Below are 20,623 nucleotides of genomic sequence, written 5' to 3' on the forward strand. Positions count from 1 at the left end.
TGAAGACTTTCTAGACAGAACAGAAGCATCTCTACTGGTCACAGAAGGTGAAAAAAGTGTCAGAGAACCTCCAAAAGCAGATGAGTGGAAGCATGTGACCAAAAGAAGCAAGAAGACAATGGAGAAATCACCAACCACACAACTGAAGAACCGATATCAAATCTTTGTAGAGGATGAAGATGGCACACCTAAGGATGAAGCAATACCAGCAAGCAAAAAAGAAAAGGGCACACAGCAACAAGTGACAGCACAAAGTACAGCCAAGAAGCAACGAAGAGTGGTGGTGGTGGGAGACTCACTACTGAGGGGCACAGAAGCAGCCATCTGCAGACCGGACATAACCGCAAGAGAAGTATGCTGCCTTCCAGGTGCGATGATCAAGGATGTGACCGATAGGATACCAAAGCTCTTCAGCTCCAAGGACGTCCACCCATTTCTTCTGATACATGTTGGCACCAATGACACGGCAAGGAAGGACCTACCGACAATGTGCAAAGACTTTGAAGAGTTGGGGAAGAAAGTAAAGGAACTGGATGCACAGGTAGTTTTTTCTTCTATCCTTCCAGTAGACGGGCATGGCACCAGGAGATGGAACAGGATCCTTGATACAAACAACTGGCTAAGACGATGGTGCAGACAACAAGGATTCGGATTCCTGGACCACGGTGTGAATTACTTGTACGATGGACTCCTCGCCAGAGACGGACTACACCTCAACAAACCTGGGAAACACACATTCGCCAGAAGACTCGCTACACTCATCAGGAGGGCGTTAAACTAGAAGAAGAGGGGACGGGAAGAAAAACATTAGACTTGAACAAAGAAGACCCAGGAAAACATACTCAGAAGGGAGGTAAGAACATTTCTAAAACAATCCACAGCGAGGAGATTGGAACAAAACAAAATCCTCTAAACTGCATGCTCGCAAACGCCAGAAGCCTGACAAACAAGATGGAAGAACTAGAAGCAGAAATATCTACAGGTAACTTTAACATAGTGGGAATAACCGAGACATGGTTAGATGAAAGCTATGACTGGGCAGTTAACTTACAGGGTTACAGTCTGTTTAAAAAGGATCGTAAAAATCGGAGAGGAGGAGGGGTTTGTCTCTATGTAAAGTCTTGTCTAAAGTCCACTTTAAGGGAGGATATTAGCGAAGGAAATGAGGATGTCGAGTCCATATGGGTCGAAATTCATGGAGGGAAAAATGGTAACAAAATTCTCATTGGGGTCTGTTACAAACCCCCAAATATAACAGAAACCATGGAAAGTCTACTTCTAAAGCAGATAGATGAAGCTGCAACCCATAATGAGGTCCTGGTTATGGGGGACTTTAACTACCCAGATATTAACTGGGAAACAGAAACCTGTGAAACCCATAAAGGCAACAAGTTTCTGCTAATAACCAAGAAAAATTATCTTTCACAATTGGTGCAGAATCCAACCAGAGGAGCAGCACTTTTAGACCTAATACTATCTAATAGACCTGACAGAATAACAAATCTGCAGGTGGTAGGGCATCTAGGAAATAGCGACCACAATATTGTACAGTTTCACCTGTCTTTCACTAGGGGGACTTGTCAGGGAGTCACAAAAACACTGAACTTTAGGAAGGCAAAGTTTGACCAGCTTAGAGATGCCCTTAATCTGGTAGACTGGGACAATATCCTCAGAAATAAGAATACAGATAATAAATGGAAAATGTTTAAGAACATCCTAAATAGGCAGTGTAAGCGGTTTATACCTTGTGGGAATAAAAGGACTAGAAATAGGAAAAACCCTATGTGTCTAAACAAAGAAGTAAGACAGGCAATTAACAGTAAAAAGAAAGCATTTGCACTACTAAAGCAGGATGGCACCATTGAAGCTCTAAAAAACTATAGGGAGAAAAATACTTTATCTAAAAAACTAATTAAAGCTGCCAAAAAGGAAACAGAGAAGCACATTGCTAAGGAGAGTAAAACTAATCCCAAACTGTTCAACTATATCAATAGTAAAAGAATAAAAACTGAAAATGTAGGCCCCTTAAAAAATAGTGAGGAAAGAATGGTTGTAGATGACGAGGAAAAAGCTAACATATTAAACACCTTCTTCTCCACGGTATTCACGGTGGAAAATGAAATGCTAGGTGAAATCCCAAGAAACAATGAAAACCCTATATTAAGGGTCACCAATCTAACCCAAGAAGAGGTGCGAAACCGGCTAAATAAGATTAAAATAGATAAATCTCCGGGTCCGGATGGCATACACCCACGAGTACTAAGAGAACTAAGTAATGTAATAGATAAACCATTATTTCTTATTTTTAGGGACTCTATAGCGACGGGGTCTGTTCCGCAGGACTGGCGCATAGCAAATGTGGTGCCAATATTCAAAAAGGGCTCTAAAAGTGAACCTGGAAATTATAGGCCAGTAAGTCTAACCTCTATTGTTGGTAAAATATTTGAAGGGTTTCTGAGGGATGTTATTCTGGATTATCTCAATGAGAATAACTGTTTAACTCCATATCAGCATGGGTTTATGAGAAATCGCTCCTGTCAAACCAATCTAATCAGTTTTTATGAAGAGGTAAGCTATAGGCTGGACAACGGTGAGTCATTGGACGTGGTATATCTCGATTTTTTCAAAGCGTTTGATACCGTGCCGCACAAGAGGTTGGTACACAAAATGAGAATGCTTGGTCTGGGGGAAAATGTGTGTAAATGGGTTAGTAACTGGCTTAGTGATAGAAAGCAGAGGGTGGTTATAAATGGTATAGTCTCTAACTGGGTCGCTGTGACCAGTGGGGTACCGCAGGGGTCGATATTGGGACCTGTTCTCTTCAACATATTCATTAATGATCTGGTAGAAGGTTTACACAGTAAAATATCGATATTTGCAGATGATACAAAACTATGTAAAGCAGTTAATACAAGAGAAGATAGTATTCTGCTACAGATGGATCTGGATAAGTTGGAAACTTGGGCTGAAAGGTGGCAGATGAGGTTTAACAATGATAAATGTAAGGTTATACACATGGGAACAAGGAATCAATATCACCATTACACACTGAATGGGAAACCACTGGGTAAATCTGACAGGGAGAAGGACTTGGGGATCCTAGTTAATGATAAACTTACCTGGAGCAGCCAGTGCCAGGCAGCAGCTGCCAAGGCAAACAGGATCATGGGGTGCATTAAAAGAGGTCTGGATACACATGATGAGAGCATTATACTGCCTCTGTACAAATCCCTAGTTGACCGCACATGGAGTACTGTGTCCAGTTTTGGACACCGGTGCTCAGGAAGGATATAATGGAACTAGAGAGAGTACAAAGGAGGGCAACAAAATTAATAATGGGGATGGGAGAACTACAATACCCAGATAGATTAGCGAAATTAGGATTATTTAGTCTAGAAAAAAGACGACTGAGGGGCGATCTAATAACCATGTATAAGTATATAAGGGGACAATACAAATATCTCGCTGAGGATCTGTTTATACCAAGGAAGGTGACGGGCACAAGGGGGCATTCTTTGCGTCTGGAGGAGAGAAGGTTTTTCCACCAACATAGAAGAGGATTCTTTACTGTTAGGGCAGTGAGAATCTGGAATTGCTTGCCTGAGGAGGTGGTGATGGCGAACTCAGTCGAGGGGTTCAAGAGAGGCATGGATGTCTTCCTGGAGCAGAACAATATTGTATCATACAATTATTAGGTTCTGTAGAAGGACGTAAATCTGGGGATTTATTATGATGGAATATAGGCTGAACTGGATGGACAAATGTCTTTTTTCGGCCTTACTAACTATGTTACTATGTTAAACAAAACTGCTGATTGGTGTGACTGATCTGGATGAACACAAAAAGAGTCTTAAGGTACCGTCACACTAAGCGACGCTGCAGCGATACCGACAACGATGTCGATCGCTGCAGCGTCGCTGTTTGGTCGCTGGAGAGACAGCTCTCCAGCGACCAACGATCCCGAAGTCCCCGGGTAACCAGGGTAAACATCGGGTTACTAAGCACAGGGTCGCGCTTAGTAACCCAATGTTTACCCTGGTTACCGTTGTAAATGTAAAAAAACAAACACTACATACTTACATTCCCGGTGTCTGGTCATGTCCCTCGCCTTCAGCTTCCCGCACTGACTGAGTGCCGGCCGTAAAGTACAGCGGTGACGTCACCGCTGATCTCCCAGCAGGGGCCTGATCGTTGGTCGCTGTCACACACAACGATTTCGTTAACGATATCGTTGCTACGTCACAAAAAGCAACGATATCGTTATGTGTGACGGTACCTTTACTTATTATGCAGCTAGAAATTCTGGTATTTGCCATCATGTGTGAACTGCATACATTTATGCACAGAACGCCTATATTGACGAAGGGTATAAATTAAAAGGACAGTCCAACAAGGTTTGGAGACTGTTGGAAGTCACAAGCTGTGCATTTTTTATTGTAGCCATAAAATCAATCCCAGAAACAAGAGAACCTGTCAGAACAATTTTGTAATGTAAAAGTATAGACATAGTTGTAACTGCACTGTAATACTGATTACATTGATTTTTGCTTTGCTGTTCTTCTCTAATCAGCATTTAAGGTTTTCTGCTAATATGAGATTGGTGCTCGGGGCCGGACTGTGACCTGGGTCTTCTCTTACTGTCTGTGATTCCCCTTCCCGCTGCCTGCCTCGGATCATTGCTTTTTCAGTGACCGGAATCCTTGGTTTGAAATCTTGTCGGCATTGACATGGGTGGTGCATGTGCACATTGAGTTCCAGGCTGGTCTACAAGAAAATAGTGTAGTCATTGACACGGGTGGCGCATGCAGTAACCTCTAAAAGAAGACGGCAAAGATGGAATGACGGCAACATAGCAACATTTCCAACAGATGAGGCAGGTCACTGAAAAAGCAGTGACCTGTGATGCAAAGACCAGAAATCGGAGGAGAGGCTGAGAAATCACAGACAGGGAGGAGAAAACCCAGTGCACTGAAATCTATAGATCAGAAAACTTCAAAGGTGAATAAGGAAGAACAAGAAAATGGATTTGTTTACCAAATGTATCTATGTATCTGAATTACAGCCATGTCTTAGCATTACAAAATTGTGTCGATAGGTTCTCTTTAGTGACAGAGCTAATCAATTTTAATTTTTGATATCCCATTGATTCCAAGAATGTTTTCTGTGACAAGCTGTACTTTAGTTTGATATGTTTTGCGTTTGTGAAAATATCGGAATTTTGGCGAAGATTTTGCAATTTCCAAACTTTACATTTTTATATCCTTAAACCAGTTAGTAATCCTGTACTTAATAAATAACATTTCCCATATTGTCTACATTACATCTGCAAAAGAGTTAAACGGTTAGCAGCAATTTCTAATTTTTTTCAAGAAATGTACAAAACCTGTTTGTCTAGGGAACTATTCAGATTGAAATGGACTTCGAGGTGCCTATATATATATTTCATTTTTATAAGGAATATCAGAAGAAAATGGACCCCACAATTTATTACCTGTTTTTTTTTTATGAGAACGCCGATACCCCACATGTGGTCAGAATTTATATCTATTTGGAAACACAACAGAGCTCGGATAGGATGGAGCAGCATTTTAATTTTCAAACACAAATTTGGCTCAAGTAGATTGTGGGCACCATGTCGCATTTGCAGGGCCCCAAAGGCGCCCAAAAAACAGAACCCCCCCAAGTCACCCCATTCTTGAAATGACCACTGTCAAGGATGTTATCCAGGGGTAGAGTGAACATTTTGCACCCACAGGTACTACACAGAATTTGACAAAAATTAGGTAGTCGTATTGAAAACTTTCATTTATTTTTTTCACGCAAATTTAGCTTTAGCCCCAAAAAACAAGGGTGCTTTGTCCTATGATGAGGGACTTCATTACCATAGGGTATTCCTAACTATTGGCTGCATAAATAATGACAAATATATCCTATATGCTTGAGCAGAATATCCTTTTTTCACATGGGGTATGTAAGTGCATCAAATGAACCTCCTTGGCATTCCAACATAGAAGGACATACGGTAACTGTACTAATACCCCTGTGACTATGTGTACTCAATAGTGCAATGACAAAGGTCAAACAGTAAGGCCAGGTTCACACTGCGTTGCAGGCGTCCGTTAGACCGACTACGTTACACCGCGGCATAACGCGGTGTAACGCAGTCCGTTAACACCGCCATTAATTCCTATGTCGGACGCATCGCTAGTGCACGCCCACAATGGGCGTGCGATAGCGATATGTAGTAATTGAGTGACGGGCCCTGGGACACGGGCTGCAGCGTTTCCGGGTCCGTCACTGCTAGTGCATACAGAGCTAGCAGATGCTTTTTCTGCGCTAGCACGCTGACATACCGGCACTTGCGTTAACAGCAGCCTGTTAACGCATGTGTTGAACGGGCTGCTGTTAACACAGTGTGATCCTGGCCTAACAAATTTTAAGATGTATCAGTACCTGATGTGCAGCCACGTGGAACCCTCTTCGCGTCCCTCTGGCACGACGCGCATTTCGCACTGCTTCTTCGGGAGATGCCTCATAGGCACATGAAGTCCCTCATCATAGGACCAAGCATCCTCTTTTTAATGTAATTTCCTGTTTTTTTAAGATTTATTAATAAAAGTGATATTTTTCAGTGATAGTCATTTGATCACCATAAGTGATAACTTGCTGCATTTGCCATTATTTGTGTTGGTACAGACTATAGTTGTTTAACCCCTTAAATGCTGCTATCAACAATGACTACAGCATCTAGATGGTTAACAGAGTGTGGTGATTTTCAGCCCCATAGGCACCCTTAGAGCTTGATTATGTGGTCCTGATGCTTGCCATGGCAATTCATGGCCAAATAATGGCCTTAAAGTCTGCCGGCTATACTGTAGCAGCCTGTTCAGAAGTTATCAACATTTAGGTGGTAAGAGAGGGATTTTTGGTACTTACTGTAAAATCTCTTTCTTGGAGCCTTCATTAGGGGACACAGACAACCATGGGTGTATGCTGCTGCTGCTGCTGCTGCTGCTAGGAGGCTGACACTATGCAAAAAGGGAAAAAAAGAGTAGCTCCTCCCTGACAGTATACACCCACCGACAGGCACCAAGCACCTCAGTTGGTGTAAAAAGCAGTAGGAGAAGAGACATAACTCAGAAAGTATGAGTACCAACTCAACTTGGGCCAGGCCCCAAACACGGTACCAGAACAAACAAGTAGGGAGTGTGGTGTGTCCCCCAATGAAGGCTCCAAGAAAGAGATTTTACGTTAAGTACCAAAAATCCCTTTATCGCTTCATTGAGGGACACAAACAACCGTGGGATGTCCAAAAGCAGTCAAAGAACAAGGTGGGTAGAAAAAAAAACAAGAATGGCTCAGGTCGGCCGGTGCGCAACCACCGCCTGTAGCACCTTCCTACCAAAACCTGCATCAGACGAGGCTTGGGTATGAACCCTATAGAACCTCGTAAAAGTGTGCAAAGACGACCAGGTTGCGGCCTTGCAAACCTGCAAGGCGGAGGCCTGGTGACGAACAGCCCAAGAAGCTCTGACAGCTCTGGTGGAGTGGGCTCGCACCCCCGGAGGGGGCCGTGTCTCATGTACACGGTAGGATTCAGATATCGCTGAGCGAATCCAACGGGAGATCGTGGATTTTGACGCTTGAAGGCGTTTCCGACGACCCTCGGAAACAACAAGGAGAGAATCGGATTGACAGAAAGGGGCAGTTCTAGACAGATAGACCCGAATGATCCTGACCACGTCCAGTTTGTGAAGAGACCTCTCCAGGAGATGAACCGGGTAAGGACAAAATGAGGGGAGGACGATGTCCTCATTGATGTGAAAAGCAGAGACCACCTTGGGAAGAAACTCAGGGACCGGTCTAAGAACGACCTTATCCTGATGAAGAATCAGAAACGGGGGATAGGGCTGCCAACTCGGAGACTCTCCTAATAGATGTGATACCAATGAGGAAGGCCACCTTCCAAGAAAGAAGGGAAAATAACACGTCCTGAAGAGGTTCGAAGGGAGCGGCCTGAAGAGCACCGAGAACCAGATTAAGATCCCAAGGTTCCAACGGGGAACGGAAAGAAGGGGCAAGATGCACAACTTCCTGTAGAAAGGTATTTACCTGAGAAATGGAAGACAAGTCCCTTTGGAAAAGAATGGACAAAGCGGAGACTTGACCCTTTAGGGTACTGAGGGACAAACCCGAGTTGAGACCTGACTGAAGGAAGCCAAGGAAGTCCGGAAGGGAAAAAAGACGTCGGAAAGACTTTGTTTGTTTCGCACCACCGGAAGAAAGCCTTTCAGTACCCATGGTAAATGCGAGAAGACGCCGGCTTTCTGGCACTGATCATGGTCTGTATGACCTGTGGAGAAAGGCCGGACTCCTTTAGGACCGCGGCCTCAATGGCCATGCCGTTAAACTCAGAGACTGAGAACTCTGGTGGAAGAGAGGGCCCTGCGAGAGAAAGTCTGGCCAATCTGGGAGATTCCAAGGGGTATCCGCGAGCATGTTTACTAGCTCCGCATACCAAGGGCGCCTTGGCCAGTCTGGCGCTATCAGGATAACAGCAATCCCCTCTAACTTTATCTTTTTTACTACCCTTGGGATCAAGGGAAGTGGGGGGGGGGGAACAGGTGGGGAAATTGAAACTGGGACCACGGTATTACCAGAGCGTTGTGGCCGATGGCCAGAGGATCCCGGGATCCGGCGACAAACTGAGGCACCTTGTGGTTCATCCGAGACGCCATAAGGTCGACGTCCAGAGAGCCCCAGCGAAGACCAATTTGATCGAAGACTGCGGGATGGAGAGACCACTCGCCCGCTGCCAGACCTTGGCGGCTGAGGTAGTCGGCTGCCCAATTTTCGACCCCTGGAATGTGAACGGCTGATATGGCCGGAACGTGGCGTTCCGCCCACCGAAGAATCTTTGCTGATTCCGCCATTACTTCCGTGGCATTGCCAGATTGAATGCGTATGGGTAGGCCCGTCAGGAGAGACTGCCAGTGGAGTAGGGCAAGGAAGATTGCTCTGATCTCCAGGAGGTTGATGGGAAGAAGAGCCTCCTGGGTGAACCAGCGACCCTGCACTGTCAGAAGACTGCTCCCCATCCAAGCAGACTCGCATCGGTGGTGATGACCTGCCACTGAAGGAGAAGAAAGGATCTTCCTCTCAGGAGTGAGGACCGATTCCACTAGGTTAGGGACTGACAAACTTAGAGAGGAAGGCGAATGGGACGGTCATTCGGGCATTCGTGGACCTGTTCCAGGTGGATAGAAGAAAGAGCTGGAGAGGGCGCGTGTGGAACTGGTCGAAGGGTACGGCCTCCATGGAGGCAACCATCTTTCCCAGGACTGCAGAACCGAAGTGAGCGAGGAGCTGGTTGTTTCAGAGAACGGACCGCTTTGAGGAGAACGGTGAATTTGTCTTTCGGGAGAAAGACCCGAGCCAAGTTCGTTTCGAACTGCATGCCCAGGAAGGACAGGCACTGGGAAGGAATCAGAGAGGACTTCTCTCAGTTGATAATCCAGCCGAGACGAGTCAAAGTGTCCAGAGAGATTTGGAGACTTCGAGCACAGTCTCGATGAGACGACCCTTTGATCAACAGATCGTCCAGGTAGGGGATAATTAGAATCCCCCTGGAATGAAGAATGGCCATGACCACCGCCATGATCTTGGTGAAAACCCTAGGGACAGACGCCAGGCCTAAAGGAGGGGCCGTGAATTGGTAGTGATTGTCTTGGATTGCAAACCAAAGGAATTTCTGATGCCATACACAAATGGGAACATGAAGATACGCATCTTGAATGTCCCCCGAGCAGAGAAACTCCCCAGGTTCCATGGTGGCGATCACTGACCGTAGGGATTCCATCCTGAAGTGGTGGAGTCGGTCATGGCGGTTCAGAAGCTTTAAATCCAGAATCGGACGGAGAGAACAGTCCTTCATTTGGGACTACAAAGAGGTTCGAGTAGAACCCGGAAAACCGCTAGTTGGAAGGAACGGAGACGACTACTCCGGTTGCAACCAGGTACGCCACGGCCTGAAGCAAACCGGATATTTGGGACGGTTGCTTGGATGGATGAGAGAGAAAAAAGCGATTTTCCGGGAGGGAGGAAAATTCGATTTTGGAGCCGGAGGTAATGATCTCTCTGACCCAGGCGTTGCTGACTACTGACAACCAGACGTCCTTGAAGAAAAGAGGCCTGCCTCCCACCCTGGAAAGACACCCAGGTGGGGGCGACCAGTCACTTAGAACGGTATCTGTTGGAACGGGACCCCAGAGGACCTGAAAGGTTGATCCCTGGGCCTCCAACTGGGGGCTGACTTGTAAGAAGGTTTTCTGCGTTCGCCCGAGGCCATGGGGCGCTCTTGCTGTGATGAGGAGTCTGAGGCTGCAAACAGGCGAAAGGGACAAAAAGGCCGAGGGCCTTTTCTGTTGAAAAAGCGTTTTGGCTTGGACTGAGGAAGGGATGTGCTCTTGCCTCCAGTTGCGTCTGAAATAGTCTGGTCTAACCGAGCTCCAAAAAGCCTAGAATCCTGAAAGGCTAAGTTGGTGAGGGACTTCTTAGAAGTAGTATCAGCATTCCATGCCTTCAGCCAAAGAATGTGGCGAATAGCGACGATGTTGCTTCTGGCCCTGGCCGCACAGGCTGCTGCATCCAAAGAGGCAGTGAGAAGATATTTGCCAGCATGGTTAATCTGGTCTGCAAGTTCGGCTAGCTCATCTGGAGAAGCTGAAGCCAAAATGCCCCGGCAAAGAATTTTGGCCCAGGCAGAGACTGCCTTCGCCACCCAGGTGGAGGCGAAACTGGGACAGAGGAAAGCGCCCGTTGCCTCGAAGGCTGATTTGGCTAGTGCCTCAATTTGTCTGTCCATTGTGTCCTTAAAAGACGCACCATCCAGTAAGGACAGAACCGTCTTAGAAGAAAGACGAGAGACCGGCGGGTCCACTTTGGGGACTCTGCCCACTTAGAAAGAAGATCGGCACTAAAAGGATATAGAACGTCCAGGTGTTTTCTGCCCGAAAAACGCTTTTCGGGATGCTCCCAGTGCTTAGACAGGGTAGACAAACTCCTCGTGGTTGGGAAAGGAGCGAGAGGGACGTTTGACCAGCTTAAAGGAAACGGAAGGATCCTGGGGAGGAGCCTCGTTCTGTTTTAGTTTGAGTGTTTGAGAGATAGCCGAGACGAGACTATCCACGATAGCCTGCATAGTAGAAGTCTGGTCTAAATCGGAGTCAGACCCGGACAGGGAGTCCGCATCAGACCCAAGGTCCTCCTCCGAAGAGGGGAATTGGGTAGAGGAGAGCAGCTTGAGTGCTGCGGAGGGACCCGGAGAGCTGGACGAAGAGCCAGAGTCCTCTTTCTATAATGGCTGGCAGGTTTGTCTCTCTGAGGGTCGCGTGCGAATCGCCATGAGAGGTTCGGAGCACTGGTGGCTGCAGATAGCTGTGGAAGTTGTTCAAGCGCCAGGACCAGAGACTGGGAAACCTTAGTCAAGTCAGATACTGACTTGGACATGGCAACGGCCCACTCCGGGGGAGTGCACTCATCCCGAGAGTTGGAAGCTTCCTGCGGTGCAGACATGGTAGGAGGACTGCAGGACTGGCAGAAAGGTGACGATTGGCCTACTGACCACTTTTTCTTGCAGCGAGCGCAGACGTAATGAGTTATGGTAGGTTTGGAGAGGGAGGCTCCAGAAGAGTTGGACATAAGGAGATTCTGAAAACGCTATATTAATAATAACAGGCTTAGGTGAACCTGTAGCGGTATAAGAGAGATACCGAGGAGAGGAGCAGAGATAGCGCCGAAAAACAAGCCAACCGTACCGCAGATAGAGTTCTGTGTCCCCCAACACCACGATTCCCCTGTGCACGGAGTTGCAGAAGCCTCTGCGGTGAAGAGGAGAGTGCCTAAAGATTGACCGCTGAGGTGAGTGAGCCAAAGCTCCTGATAGGGTAGCGCAATAAAGTGGGCGTGCCATATTTGAAAGAGCGGTCTTGAGTGGAGGAAAAAGAGCGCCAAGAAAGCGTGCCTGAGGCGGGGGGCGCGGCCAGTTGGGGCGGAGAAAGTGAAAGTAAAATGTCGGGAAGGAAGAGAACCGGAGACGCGCAGGGACACCCGGTAATGTTAGAATACTTCTGCGGGAGGAGTCTATAAGGGAACAAACCCCACGGGCGCTGCGGAGTTAAGGGACAATGATCCATTACCTTCCTTGTAATCCGCCTCCACATGATATGAGGATCGTCCAGGGGCCCATGATAGAGAGGGTCACTGGATCAGGAATCCTTCATCCAGAAGACGGCATCAACCCCTATAGCCTAGGGGGAAGTCACCGCCGGTGACCACCGTCTTCCTCTCAGCCCTCTCCAAGGAGAGGGGTGAGGGGAACATTTTTGGCTAGGACCGCCACCAGTTAGACCCTGGAGCACCTGAGAGGGTGACAGGGGATAATGTCATGCCGGCGGCCTTCGAGTTGCGATGTGGGCGACACCACACTGCTCGCTCAGCCGCCTCTCCTGGGAAGGCAGAGTGAGAATAACACTCTGTTTCCCTGAATTGCTGTATCTGAAAGACAAAAAGAAACAGTTACTAAAAACAATAAAACCTGTAAGGGAACAAAAGTTAGCAGCGGATCTGACGATCCAGGTCCGCCTCCTACAGACACTAAGCACAAACTGAGGTGCTTGGTGCCTGTTGGTGGGTGTATACTGTCAGGGAGGAGCTACTCTTTTTCCCTTTTTGCATAGTGTCAGCCTGCTAGCAGCAGCAGCATACACCCACGGTTGTCTGTGTCCCCCAATGAAGCGATAAAGTACCGTAAATCAATTTCTAGATTCCTGTCACACCACTTTGCATTAATTCCTGAAAAGCACCTAAGGGGTTAAAAAACTATCTAAAAGCAATTTTGAATATGTTGAAGGGTGTTGTTTTTAAAATAGTATCGCTTTTGGGGGGTTTCCAATATATAGGATCCCTAAAGTCACTTCAAAACTTAACAGGTCCCTAAGGCCCCTTTCAAACATCATTGTTTTTCACAATCTGCGACGGATCCGTTTTTTTCAAAATTCGACGGATTACAACTGATGGCAAAAAACTGATGTGTGAAAGGGGCCTAAAAAAAGTTTTGTAAATTTCCTTGAAAAAATGAATGACTACTACATTTTTAAACCATCTAAAATGCGAACAAAAAAAACAACATTTTACAAATGGTCCTGATGTAAAGCAGGCATGAGGGAAATGTTACTTATTAATGTTTTTATGTGGTATGACTATCTGGATTAAAAGGATAATTAAAGTTTGAAAATTGCACTTTTTTTTTAATTTTTGTAATATTTCTGATATTTGTATAAAGAAGCGCAAAAAATATCAACATGAAGTTACCTTTATCATAAAGTACAATGTGTCACGAAAAAAAAAACATTCCAAAAATCAATGAGATCTGTTGAAGCGTTCCAGCGTTATTACCACATAAAGTGACACCGGTCAGATTTAAAAAATTTTGCTTAGTCACTAAGGGGTTACCACAGCAGCCAATCACTGGCCTCAGGAATTTTGTGACGTATACTGCTGAGGCTAGTAATTGGCTACTGTGGCTAAATAGGAGTATAATGGTGCACAAAAAAAGAGACAAGAAAAAAGTAGGCAGTACAACCCAGGAACACGGAGCCAACAATAGTCTGTGCTTAGTGCAGGAAGAGAGCCCGACTGCGGATCACAGATGCTCGCATGGAAAATAGAGCTAGAATCAATGATATCTCAGAAAAAATGCGGCAGCACTCACCGATCCTGGAGTGATACGTATCCTTAATTCAAGCATAAAAAGCATAATCTTCACGGTTCGGGTGTGTGCAAATGAAGCAGGAGTGTGCAGGGCTCAACGACGGCCTTTTCGCACTAAGTGTAGCGCTTCAACGGGTCAGTGGTTGCTGGGAGGTGACGCTGGAAGAAGTAGGCGAGTTCAAACAAACTCCTCCCACCCGAAGTCCCAACATCCACCGTCAAAGTACATCAGGTGTGCATGTTAAAAACATTTAAAACAAAATCGGCAACCATAACCGGGCAGAGCGATCAAGTCCTTATCATTCTCAAACAACATGAACATCAAAACTCCCCCAAAACCAAGCAAATTAAATAAGAACGGTATTAACCCATTATTCACAATTGGCTATTGGCACATATATAACATACCTCCCTAAACCCCAGGAGACGGGAACCTGTCAGTGAATGAACCACGGGGAACCATTTTGCGCATAGGGAATAAGGATATCTATATATATCTATATCTATATATATATCTATATATATATCTATATATATATCTATCTATATCTATATCTATATCTATATCTATATCTATATATATATATATATATATATATATATATATATATATATATCTATCTATCTATCTATCTCTCTCTCTCTCTCTATATATATATAGATATATATATAGATATAGATATATATATATAATTGTCTAAGGGGTACTTCCGTCTTTCTGTCCTCAACTTCCGTAACGGAAATCCCGCGTCGCTGATTGGTCTTGGCAGCTGCCTGTCATGGCTGCCACGACCAATCAGCGACGGGCACAGTCCGATTAGTCCCTCCCCTACAGTCACAGTGCCCGACGTCCGCTCCATACTCCCCGCAGTCAGTGTCCCCGGCGCTCCGCTCCATACTCCCCGCAGTCAGTATCCCCGCCGCCTGCTCCATACTCCCCGCAGTCAGTGTCCCCGGCGCCCGCTCCATACTCCCCGAAGTCAGTCTCCCCGGCGCTCCATACTCCTCGCAGTCAGTGTCCCCGTCGCCCGCTCCATACTTCCCGCAGTCAGTGCCCGCTCCATACTCCCCGCCGCCAGTGCCTGGCGCCCGCTCTATACTCCCTGCAGTCAGTGCCCGGCGCCCACATCATACTCCCCGCAGTCAGCGCCCGCTCCATACTCCCCTCCAGTCACCGCTCACACAGGGTTAATGCCAGTGGTAACGGACCGCGTTATGCCGCGGGTAACGCACTCCGTAACCGCTGCTATTAACCCTGCGTGACCAAGTTTTTACTATTGATGCTGCCTATGCAGCATCAATAGTAAAAAGATCTAATGTTAAAAATAATTAAAAAAAACAAAAAACCTGCTATTATCACCTTCCGTCGTTGGACGATGCACTCGCGCCGGCCGCCATCTTCTGTTCCTGAGATGCATTGCGAACTTACCCAGAAGACTTAGCGGTCTCGCGAGACTGCTAAGTCATCTGGGTAATTTCGCAATGCATCCTTGGAACGGAAGATGGCGGCCGCATCACACAGCTTCGCTGGATCCCAGGGGTGAGTATATAACTATTTTTTATTTTAATTTTTTTTTTTTTTTTTTAACAGGGATATGGTGCACACACTGCTAAATACTGCGTGGGCAGTGTTATATACCTACGTAACTGGGCAATATACTACGTTGCTGGGCAATATACTACGTCGCTGGGCAATACACTATGTGACTGGGCAATATACTGCGTGGCTGGGCAATATACTACGTGGCTGGGCAATATACTACGTGGCTGGGCAATATACTACGTGGCTGGGCAATATATTACGTGGCTGGGCAATATACTACGTGGCTGGGCAATATACTACGTGGTTGGGCAATATACTACGTGGTTGGGCAATATACTACGTGGTTGGGCAATATACTACGTGGATGGGCAATATACTACATGGACATACATATTCTAGAATACCCGATGCGTTAGAATCAGGCCACCATCTAGTATATAATAATAACCAGTCTCATAAAAAGATGGACATATCAACTCTATCATTAAGACCGGCCAGGCCTGTCGCATGTGTACGCATGATCCACTTGGCTTCATGCCTTAACAATAATTTATGTAGATCACCTCCCTGCACCGGTAACGCCACCCTTTCTATTCCTGCAAATGTTAAAACCTCTGGATTCCTTTCATGTGCATCCCTAATATGGCTAATTAGCCTTGGTACACCTTTACCCGACAGGATCGACTTAAAATATTCCCTATATCGTATATACAGGTGACGAATTGTTTTGCCTATATAATACTTTCTGCACGGGCAAAAAACCACGTATACGACGTAATCAGTCTTGCAGGAAATAAACTGTTGAACAGTATGTTCAATAGGACCTATATTTAATGCACGCCCGGGGACATGATATTTACAATACTGACAGTGTCCACAGCGATAATTGCCCTTAAGAGCTATCTGCTCCAACCAAGTCGTTTTTGGCTTAATGGTACGGTTACGGACCAAGACGTCCCTTACACGTGTACTACGTCTATTTGAAATCAATGGGCCCCCGGCCAACCTTCCCGCTAAGTCCTTGTCTCTCTCCAGTACGGGCCAATGTTTCCTAATGGTAGCTCGTATCTCTTGATCCCTGGGACTGTACTGGAAGTAAAAGGCAATCCGCTGCCCTGCCACTTCACCTACTTTCCCCATATTACCCTGGGTATTATCATTGACGCGACCCAATGCTGTCCGCAGCAATGTATCTGGATAACCCCTACTTTGAAGCCTCTGGCATAGCTCTCTAGATTGTTGCTCAAAACCTTTCCGTGTATTATTAACCCTCCGTGTTCTTAGCAATTGACTGTAAGATAAGGACCGCTTAGTGTGAGCCGGGTGGTAGCTATTATAATGTAATACCGAATTAGTAGCGGTTGGTTTACGGTAGATGGATGTACACACCTCCCCCTCATGAATTGCCACTAATACATCCCAGAACTCTAAATTTAAACCCCCGAAATTAGCCGTAAAGGACATCCCCATAGTGTTGGCACTGTTGAGGTATCCAACAAAGATTCCAAACTCCTCCTCTGTACCATCCCACACTAGAAATACGTCATCCACGTATCTGAGATAAAGCTTAATGTGTTTAAGGAATATGTTCCTGATGGAATAGATATAATCCTCCTCAAACACCGCCAGGTAGAGGTTAGCGAACGTACACGCGGCCGGGGTCCCCATGGCAGTCTCAGTGGTCTGTACATACCAGGTGTCCATGAAAGTAATGGCATTATGTGTGAGTATGAATCTAAGGCCTTCACAAAGTCTATGAAGTCCTGACTCCTGTCCGTGGTCCCCAAAATGCGCCTAATGGTATTCACGCCCAGTGGCTGTGGGATTTTCGTATAAAGACTGACCACATCGATGGACACCAAGGAGAACCCCGGCTGAAATTTAGAATGTGGCCCAAAAAAGAATTTGTGTCCTTGATATATGACGGAATGTCCCTTAATACGGGGCGCAGAAGCCAGTCAATGTACTGGGATAGGTGCACAGTAAGTGACGCTATCCCTGACACAATGGGTCTGCCTGGGGGATGTGTGACAGATTTATGTACCTTAGGGACATAATACCAATATGGCTTAGTTGGAAATTCAGGCAGGAGCTTTTCTGCCTTTTTCTGCGTAATCACTTTAAGTTCCACAGACTTTCTTAAGAACGAACATAATTCTTTCTTAAATTTTTGTGTAGGGTCCCTTTGTAACTTACTGTAAACCGCCGTGTCCGACAATTGTCGGTCGGCCTCCAACAAATATGCATCCCGTGGTATTAACACAATTTTTCCCCCTTTATCCGCCGGTCGCACAATTACATCTGCCCAACCGGCTATATCTCTTAAAGCCCTCCTTTCCAAATCCGTGAGATTTGGGGGAGCCTTCTTGTATAACAAAGCCTCCATGTCCTTCAGAACCAAAGTTTCAAACAAATCAATCGTGTTACCAGGGGAAACTGGGGGCATATATGTGGAAGGGACCCCACCAGTAAACGGTACAGGAACTGTCGATACCAAATCACTACTGCCAGAGACTCATTCAGACTCAGCAGAAGAGCTGCGTCTTCATGACTATCCGCTAAAACCTCTACACCAGTGCCTGCCGGGAAACCCAATGGTCCTATACTGCACGGCCGTTCATCCTCCAGTGTGGTTGTATTGGAGGGTGAACGGTGCCGTGAGGAGTATAAGGGCGTTGACATCTTCAGCCAATGTAAATTAAAGATCAGCTGTGAGGATGGGGAACAAGACACTGGAAAGACTTGGATGAAAAGGGCGAGAATATCATTAACAGGTTTTAGCAGTATTGCTATTGTGTGCAGCTTTTTAATATACTATTTCGACAGTCTCCATAACACTTCAGGGGCATAATGCATGTTGAAATCTTATGAATAGACTACAGAGTTAACATGGCATCTTCATTTATACATTAAAAACAATGAATTCCAATTTCTTTGTTTACTGGAGCTAAAGTGGCAGCACTGTTACAGAGAAGGTGATCAGTCACTGACTGGTTGGTCCGGGGAGGGTCTCCAGATTATAAAGCACCGTGCTGATTGGCATGCATGTTAGGCAAATTTGAGCCTTCTATCACCCAAGTTGTTCAGTAGAAAAATGACATTAATGCACCTGCGACAGCATGTACCCAGCAGAGAAAACACTTTAAATATTATTGCCGTTTTTAACCGTAAAGCTACAATGAACAAAACATGTTAACTACCTCTTTTTTCTCCCTCCAAGTTTTGTCTTTCCATTCGAGCGTCACTCATGTCACTTTCCACAGCCGACTTCTCATCCTGGATATCACGCAACTCTCTTGCAATAAAATCGATTTCTGGTTGCAGACTGTCCTGGTTAGCCATAGACTTCAGCTCATTTTGCCAGTCCTCAATCATTTTACGAATGTTAAAAATCCGCTTTTGTCTGTCGTTTTCTTCATCTTTTCTCATTCTTAATCTTTGCTGAATGTCTTCGATCTGTTTTATTTACAGAGATTTTGAAAACGGTTAGATTCAGGACTTAAGACAATAAAGTGACAATCAGATTGGACACAAATGTAGATATGGGAATACGGACCTCTTTTTCTTTTATTTCCACAAGCTCCTGCTTCTGTTTGCACTTCTTTGAAGTTTCCCGAATGTCATTTATCTGGAAGTCATAAGAAAATCAGTAAACCTGCTAAATATTAGGATTTTCTGAATAGACGTGCACAACCACTGTTGAAGTGACTGACCTAGGTGAAGTTGCTCACTCAGCTGCACTCTGCTGCGTCTCCCCACAATACACTGTTACTAGGGAACCAATGAGTTAATCATCTATATACATAATTGTCTAAGGGGTACTTCCGTCTGTCTGTCCTTCTGTCACGGTTATTCGTTCGCTGATTGGTCTCGGCAGCTGCCTGTCATGGCTGCCGCGACCAATCAGCGACGGCCACAGTCCGATTAGTCCCTCCCCTACTTCCCTGCACTCACTGCCCGGCGCCCGCTCAAGAATCCCCTCCACTCACCGCTCACGTAGGGTTAATGGCAGCGGTAACGGTCTGCGGTGTACCGCACTCCATTACCGCTGCTATTAACCCTGTGTGTCCCCAATAATTTACTATTGATGCTGCCTATGCAGCATCAATAGTAAAAATATGTCATGTTAAAAATAATTTAAAAAAAAATAAAACTGCTATACTCACCCTCCGCCGCCTTTGCCGCTACTCACCACGCTCCCGGGACCGCTCCATTGCCAGCGGCAGCTTCCGGTGAGGTCCCAGGGTTGGTGTGCGACAAGGACTTGCCGTGACGTCACGGTCATGTGACCGCGACATCATCATAGGTCCTGCTCACACCAGCCCTGGCGCCGTAAGCTGCCGCTTGCAATGGAGCGGTCCCGGGAGCGTGGCGAGTAGCGGGAAAACAGGATTTTTGGTTGCTTACCGTAAAATCTGTTTCTCGGAGCCTTCATTGGGGGACACAGGAACCATGGGTGTATGCTGCTGCCACTAGGAGGCTGACACTATGCAAATAAAAAAGTTAGCTCCTCCTCTGCAGTGTACACCCTACCGACAGGAAGTAGGATATTCAGTTAGTGAGAAAGCAGTAGGAGAAGCAACATGTAAAAGAGAAAGAATAATAATATAATAATAATAAACTTTATCTACATAGCGCCAACAAATTCCACGGCGCTCCATAGATTAACAGTTTCAAACACTCAGAGTGTTCAAAGAACTCAAACGTAAACAGTAAACAGAGCTGTTCAACTTGGGAGGGTGCTGTGTCCCCCAATGAAGGCTCCGAGAAACAGATTTTACGGTAAGCAACCAAAAATCCTGTTTTCTCTATCACCTTTCATTGGGGGACACAGGAACCATGGGACGTCCCAAAGCAGTCCCTGGGGTGGGAAAAACAGACTTCCATCAGGTCCGAGGACTCACCACTGCTGCCTGCAGGATCCTTCTGCCCAGGTTCGGCGAAACGTGTGGATGGAAGACCAGGTTGCCGCTTTACAAAGCCGTCGGCAAAAGCCCCGTGACGTACCGCACTGGAAGCGCCGACTGCCCGGGTAGAGTGAGCCTTTATCTCAGGAGGGGGCACTCTTGTTCTTGACCCGGTAAGCTTCCAAAATTGCCGTTCTGATAGAGCGAACAATAGTCGCCTTGGAAGCCGGCAGGCCTCTACGCACGCCATCAGGGATGGCGAAAAGAGAATCCATCTTTCGGAAAGCGGCTGTGCTAGCTAGGGAGATCCTCACTGCCCTGACGAGGCCCAGCCTGTTCAACGATCACTCCAGAGGATGAGTCGGAGCTGGACAAAAGGAAAGGTATAACGATGTCCTCGTTG

General features: G+C 46.2%; 1 protein-coding gene across 1 annotated transcript in view; it reads right to left on the minus strand.

Moving 5' to 3' along the window:
• Positions 1-20,623, minus strand: part of SMC5 (structural maintenance of chromosomes 5) — a 277,372-nt gene that overhangs the window by 173,552 nt on the left and 83,197 nt on the right. Inside the window, exons 8-9 of the mRNA XM_069763546.1 lie at positions 18,870-18,941; positions 18,514-18,769 (exon numbers count right to left, since the gene is read on the minus strand). Of these exons, the coding sequence (XP_069619647.1) occupies positions 18,514-18,769; positions 18,870-18,941 (328 nt within the window). The remainder of the gene's footprint in view (positions 1-18,513; positions 18,770-18,869; positions 18,942-20,623) is intronic.

This window comes from Ranitomeya imitator, chromosome 1, assembly GCF_032444005.1.
Source record: "Ranitomeya imitator isolate aRanImi1 chromosome 1, aRanImi1.pri, whole genome shotgun sequence".
NCBI lineage: Eukaryota > Metazoa > Chordata > Amphibia > Anura > Dendrobatidae > Ranitomeya > Ranitomeya imitator.